Below are 11,454 nucleotides of genomic sequence, written 5' to 3' on the forward strand. Positions count from 1 at the left end.
CCGTCTTTAAAAGCGGAGAGTTAGTGATAGTAAAGGCATGGAGCTAGTTAGCTCTTGGCGAGTTTATGCATCTGATGGCATCTTGTAAGAATTCGTCAGTCTGGAAGTGTATATAGTATGTGCTGTAGTCCAGTGCGGTTGTGTTACCTGTTCCGTCTTTAAAAGCGGAGAGTTATTGATAGTAAAGGCATGGAGCTAGTTAGCTTTTAGTGATTTCATGCATATGATGATTTGTGGGAAAGCTGGATCCGAAGCATATATTTTAGCCGTAGTCGATGTTTTTCTAACAGCATTGATCAGGAGTTGACCGGAATCGGAAGTCTTTTACAGAGTTGCAAAATTATTTCACGAAGACTGGACAATGAACACTGCTTTTGCTACAGGTAGGAAGATGAAGAACAGATTAGCGCAGACTAAACTGCAGTGTTGCTGTATCATTTCAAAAAAGGGAGCAACGTCAAAAGTTAGCTTTCAGGTAATAGTTTTCTGGTAGTTTCAGCATTGAGGTATATTCTTTTTATAATCATATTGTTAGCAGCTCAATAACACAACTATACCCCAAGCTTACTGCAGTCCTAATTTCACTTCTGTACTGCTAGTGTCAGCCTGTACCTGTGTGTCTAGTACGACATGCCCATACAGGCCAAGCAGCTCTTTTTACCATGGCAAGAACATAACCAGACATAATCATGCCTGAAAAGGCCCTACTTGTTCTAGGAAATCGATGTCAATACGTAGTAGTAGTCCGTTTACTCCATACCATATATATTGTAATATTTTCAGTGAATTTTATCAAGTTTGAATTTCAAATTGGCTATTCTTAGTTTTAGGACATCCTAGTAACCGAACTAAATTACAGTTTTCGTATCTTTTACAGTTATTACAGTTCTAGTATCTTCCCAATTTTATTCAATCTACGCTTTTGCACGTTTCACAACCCAATTTTTGAGATGGGATATACCTACGCCTACAAGAATACTTGTAGCGGTCAAATACATTAGCTGCGGCTACCAACCAGTGACTGTGGGTTTCATGGACGTCGCAACTTCTACATTTAGCCTGTTGGAAGGACCCAGTGCTAACTAATTACCTGCTGCCCATCTCCAAGTGATGGTAGAATGGTGCAGGCATATCTACAATGTATATTCTTTTCTTTATAGATCCCATCTTTCCGCTGAGTTTCCTCGTCAACAGCTGGGTGCCCGGTTTTATAGACACTCTGTTTCAAGTAAGATCGTATCTGTCTATTACGATAGTAATACCTCTCATTTTTATGTTCCTTCATGTTTTCAGGCAACCTTCTTATGTACGCTACTCCTATTTTGGCTGTGTGTTTATCACGGCATACGGGCCACGTCAGAAAGAAGGAGATTTATCACGTTCTATTTTCCCAAACTCATACTCTGCTTTCTGTTATGGCTCGCGGCAGTTGTGCTGGGATCATGGCAGCAGTATGTCGATATTTTTGCAGTAGCTGAGTATCCCGTTTTACATTGCCAATCTTTGTCTTCAGATACAATGAGCTTACAGATCCAACATATCAATACAAGTTGGACATTAGGAATTTTACGGTACGTTTGTTCGTAATGTTTAATTTGTCAGTACAAAGTATTTCTACTTTATCAAGTTGATTTTGCCTACTTCTACAGTTTTTGAAACAAACCTACTTTGTGCTTACCCTTTACACTTTTAATTTTGTTAAATAGAAAGTAGTTTTCGGAATTGGTTGCACCACTTTTACGAGTGAAATCGTCTGGCAACTGGGGGAACTAACTCCTGTATCATTGTAACTGAATGTTTTCAGAAATTGCACTTATATGTAGTGTCGTCAGTCATTTTCTGTCAGTCCTGAAGATGCACCGTGAAAAATAGAAAGTAGCCACCTGCCATTATATGGTAAAAACATTGGTGGAGCAGTTAACTATGACCACGGCTTGGCAAAATCGTGTACCCGAGTGGTGTGACTCCCAATTGAGTGTTAGACTTTTAGTTGAGTATTCGAGTATCACTTAGTATGGTGCTATATCAGCATGGTTGATGACGTTTCCTCACAGAAATATTGTTCCCATAACGTCTGTAGCTTCATGTAATGCTTTAGATCAGTGGTTCTCAACCTTTTTTAGACACGCCCCCCTTTTTGATAGTGAAAAATTTCGCGCCCCCCTTATCGTCATATCACAAAATCCAACCGGGGTGCTGGCAACCCCAACAGATATTTTGATGGCACGGAAAGTTTTGAGTGTTGATGAGAGAATTAAAAAGAATGAAATTCGGTCTGTATAAAGAAACACGCGTTAACTGGAGATAAATCGCGCTAAGCGCGAATTTTTTTTCAGTTGACCGTATCTTTCACGACCCCCAGGTTGAGAACCACTGCTTTCGATGCTGCGATACGACAAATTGGGGTGGGGTGTCAAGGCTCCCACGGTGGCACGAGAGCATCGAACCTATAATACGCTTTCAAGATACAACTCTGTGTAGTACTAGAAAAAAGTTGTTTATCATCTACCAGATAGCGTAATGGTGATAGTCCGGCTTCTTGATCGGTAGGTCGTGGGCTCAAACTCCCGGCTGTGTCGGACCAAATACCTGATTAATAGCACTGGGATTCATGGCTTCCCCGCAAGGCGCTCAGCATTGCCGGGATAACATGGAGGGGTGGTGCAAGACTTAAAAAGCCTTGCAAGGCTATTACTGTGCCTTCGTTGTACGTCATGCACTCATGATATGGCTATGCACAGATTGTGTGTATGTATATCACGAGTCGGTGTTTATGCCGCAAAAGCATCAAGGACAAAAATATATAACGGCCTATACTGGACTCGATTCATTAGAATTAATACTCTATTTGGATTCGAGTGTCCAGCTCTAACTGTGACATATTGAGATTTGGTATAGCAAGATCGCCATGTCAAGATTTCATCCTAGCTCGCCGAATCTTTTGCAGGGTATGAAAGTCCTGTTTTTCATCGTGGGCGGGCTGTACATCCTCTACCTCCTATTCCTGCTCATCCGGGCCTGCACCGAGCTTCGATTGAAGCCCTACTTCAATTTAAGACTCAAGTTTTTAACGTTAATTACAGCTTTTGTTTTGATTATCAGGTAAGTTTCATTTGTGTCGACTAGATCAGTAAAGCAACTTACGACCATTGTTTTATTTTTACAGCATTGCTATTATCGTACTGAGGTTTGGTTCCCATGTTCTTCAAGACAATTTCGTCGCGGACATATCGACGCAATACGACAATTATATCCTTTTTGTTACTTTTTGAAGAATGCTAGATTGTGGGCTTACATCTTCCTGCGGCCTACCGTTAACAGTGCCATGGTTTTTATGGTTAAAGAGATGGTTAACGTCTCTTCTTCAGTGGTCAGTATTGGAATATTTCTTCTTTTTCAAATGTTATTTTGCCTACTTGCAATACTTAATCAAGTTCTATATTTTTCTAGTACTTCCAACTCTACTCGAACAGATTTTAGGCAGAACTAGGGACGTTTTCAGTTTGAATGTGAAAAGTAGAGTAGTTTTCAGATAGTATTACATTGCTTGGTGTCATTACAGACTTCCTTGGCCATCAAGTATACAGTGACGCCAGTGCCTATAGACTACTACTGGTATCGACTACCCGTAGGTGTTGCCAGAATGGACATTTTGTGGTTAATGGGAATTATATCACAATGCCCAAGTCCATTATTTGTAGAATACCATTTCACCCACTGGCTGTAAGTGACTGCAACTACTGGCTAGGCCCGGTTTATTGATAGTAACTATTCATATTTTTGAGACTGCATTCCTTGACTGTAAATCTACCAGCGGAATTCGTCTGCTTTTATGCACTGCTAAATTTCTACATGTTTACCATGGCGTTCGTTTATTCGCCTTCAAAGAACGCCAAAGAAGGTGAGTTTCATGTAGGCAATAAGTATACTAAGCTGTAGGACTTGTGCTATTCTTGGAACGATCGTACGCCTTTTTCTTGACATCAACTAGTAATTCTCATTCAAAATACCATATCAACTTACGGTATTTACGATCAAACTCCAGCCCAGTAACAAACTAGTACTTCCTGTCGAACAGGCCTATATAGTAGTTCGGGACTCGGAACTTATCAGCTTTTTCACCCAAAACTTGACTACTACAGTCCTCATAAATTCAACAAAACTCACCTGCAACTTACTCTCCCTTGCAACATTTGTGAACTGGCCAATGGTGATCGGTCGGCGTTGGCCCCCTGTTTCATTACCCCCTACGTGTGCTCCAAGCTATACCCAGTTTTATGCTTTTAAATTACCACTTCATATATGAACGCCTGTTTCATCCGAGCAGTTGATGACGTTACGGGCTTGATTAGTGTGAGTATGGTGAACAATGGTGGCATGTCACACAAGAATGCATCTCGGTGCAACGTCACGCATATAAGGACTTGGATGGTGTTAACCGAGATTTGACAGGCTTTGCTCATATGAATTTCTGCCTGCAATAGTAAGGTGTGCCGTTTTAAAAAGCATTCCGTTCGCATCAGCTGGGGTTGGAGACTCAGTGGGACTAGTCTAAGCTGTCACGTCGTCGCTATGTTCTGCTGTTGATATTTTGAGAGGGCTAAAATGATTGCATCGATTGAAGTATTCTCGAATGAAGTAAAATAAATCATCTGAGCAAGGTTGTTACCAAGTCGCAAGGTTCCGAGTCACAAGTCGATATAATTTTAAGTTTTGACTTGAGTCAATTCAGGGAGAAGTAGGTGGAGTTCGAGCCATAGTTTTATGACTCGAGTCCCGAGATTTTACAGATGCCTTTCACTTTTACGGGAGTCCTACGCTTGATCGGCACGCTATCGCATATTTGCATGATTATCATACTATTTTCAATCACGAAAATGTCTGAGAATGACAGCATGCACACACGACACACGTAACAGCAGTCGATAGCATTATCCGTATTTTCAATTGATGAGTTAATGCGTTTTTTTCCCTAAAGAATCCGACTTTGAGAGGCGAGGCGGATTCTCTTTATTGAACGACTCTGACGAGGATGTCCTATACGGGTGAGTACACAGCGGCATGTCTGAATATACAAAATTCGATGTAATAATTCTCCATGACATTTTCTTTTTGTGTATTTGTGGTTTCTGGGGGAATTGCGAATTTTGGTGTCTTCATAGTTTAAGGCAGTACGCAAAATTAGTATTTTAGATTGAGTAGACAGTAGTGTACAAATAATACTACTTGCGTAAGTGAAGAAAGTAGATAAACCTTAGTTGAGTACTACTGCAAAGTAGAAGTACTTCATTACTGATTAGCACTAGCTTTTTTAGTGGGAGGGGCCGAGGGGGCGATAAAGACATGTCGAGCAAGATAAGGAGCACAATATGTCAGAAAAGATTTGGGAACTGCTTTATATGATCTGGATATAAAAACTAAAAACTGTTAATCAAGACAAGAAAAAATTAAACAATGGTGAAATTAAATGTTATTCGACAATCTAAGTGTCCTATTTCTACAGGAGCGACTCGGAAGACGTCCCGCTGAGCAACGGCAAGATACGCAAGCCACACTTTTACGAAGATTCCGACTGAAAGACTTCGGCTCTCCGAAATAAACCAGCGGCACAGCGCGACGGGAACCGGCAAATACTGGTCGCGCCAGGCGTGACTTATGTAGTGGGCAGGGACTGCCAAACATGTAGAATGTCTTTGCGCGGCTTCGGTATTTAGTCTGAGGCGTTTCGAACCTCTCACATTTTTGCGATAGCGTTCGTCGAAAAGCAGGGATGAATGAATGGAACCGTCTGATCAAACGTCCCTACACCATCATTAACTTGAACGACACTGTTCATCGAAAATAATATCATCGATGATGCTGGATGCGAGGGTTGGAAGTTATGTGTAAAGATTGCAATTTGCTACGGATGTATATTGGGCCAACCTGTGTTTTCATTAGGGGTTAATAAGTAAACCATTTCATTGTGACACTACTAATTCTAAATTTCGTGAGTGTGGTCTTGTACTGGTTGTTCCTATTCTCTTCCCAATTGTGCTGTATCTTTTGGGTCATAACAAATTTACCTTTTCTAATTTTGAATCTCTGGCCTTGATACGGCGATCATGGGGTCAATTTCTGTTTTCAAAGATTGATTGGTTTTGGTTAAGCCGCTGGTTGTGCTGGAGCACTTTTTGATATTTCAATCGCGATACCCGCCCGTCAAACGAATAGTGCAATATATATAACGCTTTAGCGACAGAGCGTAGCGCATATAGTAGATATGTTGCGGTCACGAAATACCATTTTCACCAAATCCTGTCGCCTCGATATCATATGTGCAAGTCTCAAGACTGGCCGTTTACATTGAGCCCGAACGTTGATATATGCCTGATGTGTGTCCCAAAACTAGTACAAATTTCGTTTGTTAGGTGATTGGTCACTCAGCCCGATTTCTGCCAGAAATATTTTACTCCAACCCGGCAGAACCTCTGGGCAGACCCGACTAAACTGTGAATAGTGCAGTTCATAGTACACGGTTGAAATTTATTTCTGATGTAATCAACAACGAAAAAATTAACAGCTTTGATTGCGAAAAATGCTCCTGACTTTCGAACTTTGTTTCGTGATGTTTTTGATCCTTTAATCTGGTGCTTCTCATTTCAAATGTCGTCTATGCCTTTGAATGCAGCATTTATCCGAGAACGGACATAATACTGAAGCTTCCGCGACTCGGATTCGGTGTCTCTGATTTTCGAACAATGAAGCCCAAAATGGACGTAGCAAAGTCATAATGGCAATAGTACATTAGATAATTTCTATTCAATTCTCACTCCTTTTATTTCGTTAGAATTATCTCCATAGAGTATATTACTATACTGTCTTTATCGCTTTCTTATTGCATGTAAAAGAGTCGAAAAGAATGGTACAATCCTTGTGACGGAGTAATAAAATACGACATATAGGTTCCATACAGTATATTGGTGGATTAGTCTGGGTGGTCGGTCGGTAGTTTGTGGGTTCACGTTCAAGCCACGGGATTTTTCTGGATAGCGCGGAGAAAAAAATTGCAGTGTTGACTTTCGGTTCTTATAGCATCGTCATCTTCCAAGCATGTCTGCGCGAGCTGTAGATGTCTTTGCCATCACCGTATAATTACAGACAACAGCAACTGCAACTGCAACATGCATTCGCTTGAATCAGTAGCATCGAAGTCGCTCATGACAAGAGACCCCTCACTTTACGTCCATAAAGACAATTTATGTCTCGTCACAAGTTATGAGACACTCGTGCAGTCTACTGCTAGTTAAGAAACTTATCCATACATCTTGAACAGGCAGCTTGCGCTGTAACTCCAATGCGGCTGTCACGTAAAGAACTATAACGCCGGTCTGATGTATCTGGTTACTGCGGAGTCGAGTAGGGTAGGTGTGGGACCGATGGCTGAAAAATATAAAATGTTCTCCAGCCTTCAAACCAGAACAACGCACAGGGCTTATATGGTCATTGGTCACTCATCACAGCGGTGTCCGGCATTCGGCCCGCAAAGCAATGATGAGTAGGCTAAAAGAAAGAATGCCTGTGTTATCCCCAGAGGTGGTCAGTAACGAAGTACTTCTACTTTTTGGAAGTACTCAACTAGTTTTCCTCTACTTCTGGTACTTACTCAAGTAGATCTGATATTCTCTACTTCTACTTGGTAACATTTTCTGATCTACTTACTTACTTATCGCTATTTTCAGTTTGTCAAGTAGAAGTAGTTTAATCTCCCAATATGAAAGACAGCCTGAGGAATTTCGGGGCTGGTTTCACGTAGTACCAACATTTAATATTCATAAATGTCAAATAAACCCCAGAAATTATGTTGCGCTTCGCGCATAGTAGTGATGGAGTGGCAAATATGTTTTCATGAAAGTATCAGTGTATATCATTTAGGTACCGGATTGCTTGGTTCCGCTCACAACGCATTGTCGCCCATCTCTAATATTTCATCACAGTAAATATGGCCCACCATAACGTTTGAAACTACCGTTTCGCAATCTAGCAATTACCTATCATATCGTAATCCGGCAGCCCAGTACGTGTGTTGTTAATCTGGAAAATCCAGCTTTTTTGAACGTTACACCTGTTTTACCAGATCACCTTTGAAGCTTTATGGAAAAAAGTACATTAAATATGTTTTCGTTTTTTAGAAGTGGTATTTGTATTTCACTTTCAATTGCGAGTATCATACTTTGAGTTCTAATTACTTTCAGTTCTTTTGTCCGCAGAACATGCATGTTGTAGCATAAAAGCAAGTGTGGTAATGCCTCTATAAAAAAAAATAAAGCTACACTAAATACAACTTTTACGATCCACGATATTTGTTGTTAACGTATACTAATCGCGCAAAGTGATGAAACCGTATCCGATACAACTTCTGCGTATTGCTTTTCGCCATATAATAGGTTGGTATCGCATTTTCATATCAATATTATAATTTGCATCCCATGATGCGAAACAATGCTTATTCTGTCGAAAATTGATACCACCTAGGATGCATCAATACAAATCAGGCTCGCTGCACCTGCCGCATAGCTCAATTCGCAGCTTTTGACTGTCCGTGCGAACGAATTAAGATTGTTTTCAAAAATACTTACTAACTTGAGTAGATTTAAAGTCAGTCAATTCTACTTCGACTTCAAGTAGTTTCAGATGGGTTATTTAAGAAGTACTTCTACTCTTACTTGAGTAGATTTTTTCGTCGCTACTTCTACTTCTACTTGAGTAGCTTTCTTGACTACTTTGACCACCTCTGCTTATTAACGACAACGCTGAACCTTCCTATGCAAGTTACACCGTGCAAATATCTTCGATGACACTGCTGTAACTGGGGTTGCATTTAAAACAAACTGTGTTTTAAAACTTTTTGTATAAAACATGTTTTGCACAGTGTTAAGCAAATGCCGTTTTGAAAAACACAGAATTTGTTTTTTTAAACGTCTAATTATGCCATAATTGTGCAGATTCGTCCGAAAACCCATGTAGTGCGAGCCTATATATTTGCACCCAAAATAGTCGACGTATACGATGTGGAGGGGCTGAAACCCTCCAAATCGTCGTCGGTAAACAGTATATAGATCATTTGACGGAATGGGTGTTCTGATGATGCGATGACCGCCGATAGTAAAAATGCTGCATAACGACGTAGTCCTGGTTAAAGATATTTTTGGTCTGTTGTGTTTATGACAGACTATGACTAGTTCTCGTCAATGTATGTAGCCTATATAACAATGCTAAAATAACAAATATCAGTTATGTCAAATCCAGGGATATATAGAACTCTATTCCCATATATCCCTGGTCAAATCCATTCAATGACGCTTCTGAAACACGGGAAGAGAATACATGGGATACCTACGCACTGCCTCACCAGCGTCTAGCGCAATGGCGAGTAGACCTACCTGTCACACGACGAGTTATCTGTTCAGTTTGCTGGATATAAACATTTGTAGATTTTTTCTGTGAAGAGCACATGACTCTAAAATTTTACTGACCACGACAGAACTGAGTGAAGTATTATTATAAGTAGTATAGTAGTATTGTAAGAATTATTGGCGCTAATCTACCATAAGGGTCTGGTGCGTCACGGTTTGTAATTACCTTCTGGTATCTTAAGACTCGAGTTCGAGTCCAAGTCCTAGTGTGTACTTCAGTATCGAATTCACGCCAGGGTCAACTGACTTCTATGAAACTAGTGGGTGTTATCGAAGGCCTTGCATTCACAGATACGTAATTTTTCTCACTCTAAACACGTTTATTCAAACTGATCAAAGACAGTCTGTGCACCTATTGTTCTAGTATCGGCTTGATAGTGGTATAGAATGTGTCGAGCCGTATGACGTGTCGAGTCATGCGACTTGACTTGAGTACAAGTCGAGTCAACTCACAAATTGACTCAAGTCGAACCGAGCAATGAAGAATTGCGACCTGAGTCATTACAGTCCTGCATATAAGCCAGGATACCAGGAGAACGGCATGGGCGGCCGTCGAATAATTTGAAATTGTTGGCGGGGGTATTCAGATTGGTCATGGATGGTACTTGGGTACATGAAGCAGAAAGCTTGTGATTTTCTACCCCGTTGCAAGTGTAAGTACTGATTTTAGGTGCATGCCAAAACTACATCAAATAATAGCATTGACAAAAGGTAATTGAGGTAGAGCCGCGCGGTTGTAGTCTGCACACGTAACCGCTTGAGTAAAAATAAACCAATATACAGTGAACACATTACGTCTGATCGTATGTGTTAAATCTTGCGTAGCCAATAGGCGGTGAACTGTTGTTTCGTCGTGGTGTGTGTAGGCTTATAAATTTGAAGATCCTGGAATTGTAACAAGTTTAGTTTGTATGAGTGAGAGAGTGTCTATTCGGTTCATGAGTAGGGCGTTTTTTTTTGACATGTCAAAATTTGTCAAAATTTTGTCAAAATTGTAGCGTTAGGTCAAAATTTGTCAAAATTTTTCATAAAGTCAAAAGTTTTTTGACGTCTGCATTTCGTTCGTATCGTAGATTTTGCACTGTCGGTGAACTTATCATTTGATATTTTACAGCTTGTAGCCTATTTTATAGGCCTACGGATGTAAACGGCTAATTGTCTGCTGATTGTGAATCATAAACGGTCAAATAAAACAAGTAGGTAAACATGGTGTTGGTCAACGTACCGCAATATCCTAACTGAAGAAAGACTTCTTGCGCATCGCATCATTTTTATATTAAGAAGCGCTTGATGAAAAATTGTGATGTAGACAACATTGTCAGAATGAAGCAACACGGTGTGTCACCAGCAGTGTACGCACAACTTGAGTGTTGTCAGCCAACAACTGCTGCCGTTGAACGTCCTTGGCAAACTTCTTAGTAAGGACATGCACTTTCTACCCAAGAATGTAGGAAAGTATCTCTCGTTGTACTACGAATTTTTTAAATTTTTTTCACCATAATACATATTGTAACCACTAGAATTCTTCTTACGGCCAGATTTCGGTAAAATATTGGTTTTTCCGTGTAAAATGTTGCATGTTTCTAAGCCAAAAACGTTTTTTCATGCCAAACTACTTCGTCAGGACAGTCAGTTCCAACCAGAAATGAAGATAAGTGGTATAATTTTAACATTATGTGGGAAAACACCTAATTTGCATACGTTAAGTCAAAATTTGGTCAAAATTCATTTTGTTTAGGTCAAAAAAAGTCAAAATTTAAATTTTTTAGGTCAAAATTTTGCTTTTTTTAGGTAAAAAAAAAACCGCCCTATTCATGAGATTGAAGAACATTACTGAAGCATTTATTAACGTTCATCAACTAAACTGATGATAACCCGGCTTCGATTCGTAATGGGCTTGAAATATATATTCTTCAAGCTTATGCATTACATGTCGGTTTCATAGATTTTTGCTGATGTCTTCTAATTTTACGGGAATAGAAGCGACTGTCGTGACTTC

General features: G+C 40.0%; 1 protein-coding gene across 4 annotated transcripts in view; it reads left to right on the forward strand.

The window, feature by feature from the left end:
* LOC145458102 (transmembrane protein 181-like) overlaps positions 1 to 6,957 on the forward strand; it is a 45,969-nt gene extending 39,012 nt beyond the window's left edge. For 3 of the 4 annotated variants that reach the window (XM_080336433.1, XM_080336449.1, XM_080336424.1), the window contains exons 8-15: positions 1,161 to 1,228; positions 1,294 to 1,451; positions 1,514 to 1,571; positions 2,948 to 3,102; positions 3,167 to 3,249; positions 3,812 to 3,901; positions 4,979 to 5,045; positions 5,504 to 6,957. In XM_080336433.1, the coding sequence (XP_080192559.1) occupies positions 1,161 to 1,228; positions 1,294 to 1,451; positions 1,514 to 1,571; positions 2,948 to 3,102; positions 3,167 to 3,249; positions 3,812 to 3,901; positions 4,979 to 5,045; positions 5,504 to 5,576 (752 nt within the window). In that variant the 3' untranslated portion in view covers positions 5,577 to 6,957. Of the gene's footprint in view, positions 1 to 1,160; positions 1,229 to 1,293; positions 1,452 to 1,513; positions 1,572 to 2,947; positions 3,103 to 3,166; positions 3,250 to 3,811; positions 3,902 to 4,327; positions 4,354 to 4,978; positions 5,046 to 5,503 lie in introns of all 4 variants that reach the window. The other variant, XM_080336442.1, reaches the window with a different exon arrangement.
* The last annotated feature ends 4,497 nt before the right edge of the window (positions 6,958 to 11,454 follow it).

This window comes from Botryllus schlosseri, chromosome 2, assembly GCF_051294905.1.
Source record: "Botryllus schlosseri isolate E-star chromosome 2, Bs_hap1, whole genome shotgun sequence".
NCBI lineage: Eukaryota > Metazoa > Chordata > Ascidiacea > Stolidobranchia > Styelidae > Botryllus > Botryllus schlosseri.